We start from the raw sequence: 3,661 nt of genomic DNA, 5'->3' as shown, positions 1-3,661 counted from the left end.
ATATCTCCAGATTTAGATTGCTCTGAATAATTAATTAAACTAAAATAAATTATAGTCTACAAAATTAAAGGACATGCATTTTATTAGCAGAAAAGATCAACTTGTCAACATGTCAATGAGAAATATTTCCAACAATATTTATATAAACCAATAGGACTTTTTATTTTCAGAGAGAGTATGACTTCAAGAACATATTTCCAAAAGCCCAATGGATCTAATACAATAATTAACAAATAATTTATCTGCATGTAGAAATGCTTTAAAGAATACAGATTATGATTCCCATTAGATTATAGAGAGAAAATAAAAAAATCTGAAAAACTACTGTGGATATGACAGTTATAAACACGGTTTTATGGTTTGTAGGAGAATTCTCCCTATTGATACAAAACTAAAGCTAAAAAGTGCTGACAAAGAAAATATTAAGAAAGGCAACAAAAACTTTATTCATATAGATTGATATAGATATTCCATTTTCATAGTAATGCTATATTGACGTAAAGCTGGAAAAACTGAGATAAGTACATTAATTTGAATTTGCTCAGGAATTACTAAAACATTTCGGAGACAGGGACTGAGACTACTGTGAATTGTGTTCTGTCCAGATTCACTCACAAAACCACAACTAAAGAGGAGTTGTTTATCATTGCTCCACTCTGCTTCCAGACATCTCCAGGGTCCCCTGAGAAAGGCTACCTCCACATTCATTGTCTTCAGGAGTGTCCTGCAGAGCCCTCTGCAGAACATGCTTAAGGGTCTGCCTCTGCTGCTGCCGAAAGGAGCCAACAAAGAAGTAAATAATGGGGTTGGCAAAGCTGTTAACAGAAGTTAGTAAAAATAAAAGGCTAGGAAAGTAACAGGGAAACTGAAACACATCAACATAAATCACACCCTGTAGGTAATAGTCAATGCCATGGGGTAGGCCACAGAAGATGAAGACCAGTACTGTGAGCAGGATGGTCACATACAACCTGGTCAGTGACATCCGTTGAGGGCTACAGAACATCCTTACAGTCAGAGCCAGGCTGGACCCTAAGAGAATCACAAATAAACATAGCAAGTATCCAACACTAGGAAGACTGACTAACAGACATGACTTCCCGTCAAAATAGGTACGTGGGCCTTCACAGTAATAAGATACCAAAAAAGCCAATAGCAAGGACAGTGTCCATACTATCACACACATGAAGGATGATGCATGTCTTGGGCGGTGGCACCGGTACCAGATGGGACACAGGACAGACAGGCAACGTTCCAGGCTAATAACACTGAGGAAGCTCAGGCCTGCTGTGTAAGTATAGAAAAACACAAAAATCACAACAAAAGAGAAGGAGATTTTCTTGTTGTAACATAAAAAAGTAATCAATATTTTCAGGGTCAGAGCAAAGTTAAAGCAAAGGTAGAGGAAATCAGCCACAGCCAGGTTTAGGATGTAAACTGAGATGGCATTTCTTCGAATCCGGAAGCCCAGGAGCCAGATCACAGCTGCATTTCCTGCCAGTCCAATCACATCAGTGATGACATTCAACCACATGATAATTGTCATCTCCATGAAACAATATCTCTGATAGGTGTGGTTATAGTCATACGTTCCCATCACCTCTGTAATCAAGGCTGATGTGGTTGGTTCCAGGCCCACAATCACTCCATTGGTGCTCCTGAAAGCAAAACCCAAGCTTCAGAAACTCTTATGTAATTTCTGTTTCTCAGCTTTAACCTGAGTATGATAATCATTGTTTTCATTGTAAAAAGGGAGAAAATAGAATATTTCAGAGATTAAGTAACATATGAAGATTTAAAGATTTCTGGAGTACAGAGCAAACACAGTACTTTTCAACAATACAGCCTGAGGTCTCTGCCCTCGTCATCATAATCATTAAATATCATAGAAATATACTATAATCCAAACACACCACTCAGAAAGCTAATGCTATAGATTCAGTGCTACTACAGGCCAGTAAATTTTCTCTCATATGTAGGAATTTAGAGAGACACAGAAATCACCATGCTAGTTTTGTATGAGGTCCCTGTATTCACAATTTATTCACTGAATGAATGCATAATACACAGCTTTTCCATGTCACATTACATGAGTTAAATGGAAAGCAAAATGAAAATATGGTAAAAACCACTACAGCAGTTCCATAAAATGTGATAGAAAAAATTCTTACATTCGAATTCACTTTTCACAAACTCAGGGTATATTCAGGAGGATTTATGTGTGCCCAAATATCTGATATTGATCATTGACAGGTCTTTGAAGGACATGATATAGTTATGCTAAGCATCTAGAAGAATTATGTGAAGTATGAGTTTATCTATTAGCAGGGCAGTAAGTGGAGTGCTCTGAGCATGCATTATAAATCTGTTTCACACTCTCTCCCTGGTATTTAATGGAGTGTTCTCTGTGATGAGAGGAGTGTATGAAGGGAAGTAAGAAAAGCAAAATTTGTGAAATATCAAGAGAAATGTTTAGGGAGATTTCAACTTTGGAAAAAGGATCTGTTGACACCAGGGTGGAAAATTCCACTAGATTGATAGACATTGGATCTCAGCAAGCATTGACTCGTTCATTTTATTCAAGAGTCTAGGGTTAAAAATTGTTTTCTTCATGTTACCCTAGACTGAACTGAGATAGAATGAATCTGAGTAATTAATCCTCTTCTCTCAAAGCATGGGTGTGAAACCAGCAAGTCTGCTTCAGTTCTGCCCTTTTAACAAATCTTTGAGTGCAACTACCAATGATTCCAAGTAGACTGCAGGTGCCTGATTAAAAAAAAAAGAAAACAGGAGAAATTCCCAAGCTGTAACCAACATGCTAGTCAAAACTGTGAATGAAATAAAATTAGGAATAGTTAGTTGAATCCTGCGACCCTGTCCTGTCCTGAAAATGTATCTGAAGCCAGAGACCTTCAAGTGGAATGAGAGGAATGTGGGGAATGAACCCACCATGAACTAACTCTCTTAGAGAGATGAGCTTTCATGATTTTTAGTGGCTTAAACTGGAAAAACAGAAGTTTTACTGATCCTACACAAAGCAACCGTTGAATTCTCTAATATTTAATGAATTTATCTTCCTCATCAAATGTGAAGTTCTGTGAAGAAGAAATCATGTATATTTCATTAACCACCACTCTTCCACATTGAACACTTTTTCCATAGACCATGCATTTTCATATTCAACACATACTGGGAAAATCTCCATGTAGATCACACAAGATAATTTTTCTGGGATCACATAATCAAGAACAGGCTTCATGCCATCTCCCAGTTGACTAGGGCCCTGTATGAGGCTTTCCTTCTGTTCTCTGCTCGGTTTATTATTCCTCAGGAGTTTCCAAAATGTTTTCATATGACCACAGAACCTTAGAGAATAGCAGGGCTTCTCAAATCTACTGGACTCCTCCAGTAGCCAGTCTTTTCTTCTGTACAGTGGGATTTTTGATATTTAAATTAAATAATTGATGTGATTCTCCATTGTATCTTCAGTTTAGTGGCAGATGAGCAGAGTAATACAGCCACTTCAAGGTTATGTGATCAACAGAAGGGATATGCCCTTTATTTACATTGTTCTCTTCCTTAGGCTGGTGTGCTGACATGGCCCCAAGTTATGTTCACCATAAGACATTGGTCAACATCCTTTGTGATTGAGGAGTGGGAA

At 37.6% G+C, this 3,661-nt stretch overlaps 1 protein-coding gene across 1 annotated transcript; it reads right to left on the bottom strand.

Moving 5' to 3' along the window:
• Positions 1-643: 643 nt before the first annotated feature.
• LOC122117877 (mas-related G-protein coupled receptor member A-like) lies at positions 644-1,597 on the bottom strand. The gene has a single exon (XM_042691752.1). It carries the CDS (start codon positions 1,595-1,597, stop codon positions 644-646), a length of 954 nt encoding a protein of 317 aa, XP_042547686.1.
• Between the last annotated feature and the right edge of the window lie 2,064 nt (positions 1,598-3,661).

Source organism: Dipodomys spectabilis, unplaced genomic scaffold (assembly GCF_019054845.1).
Source record: "Dipodomys spectabilis isolate Male_0828 unplaced genomic scaffold, ASM1905484v1 ptg000145l, whole genome shotgun sequence".
NCBI classification, from domain to species: Eukaryota; Metazoa; Chordata; class Mammalia; order Rodentia; family Heteromyidae; genus Dipodomys; species Dipodomys spectabilis.
Note: the sequence above shows the minus strand (reverse complement) of the source record. Positions and strands in the feature narration are given on the sequence as shown.

Bases quoted from the DNA above. Each gene is read 5' to 3' on its own strand.
- LOC122117877 (XM_042691752.1), bottom strand. From the start codon at position 1,597: ATGGGAACGTATGACTATAACCACACCTATCAGAGATATTGTTTCATG.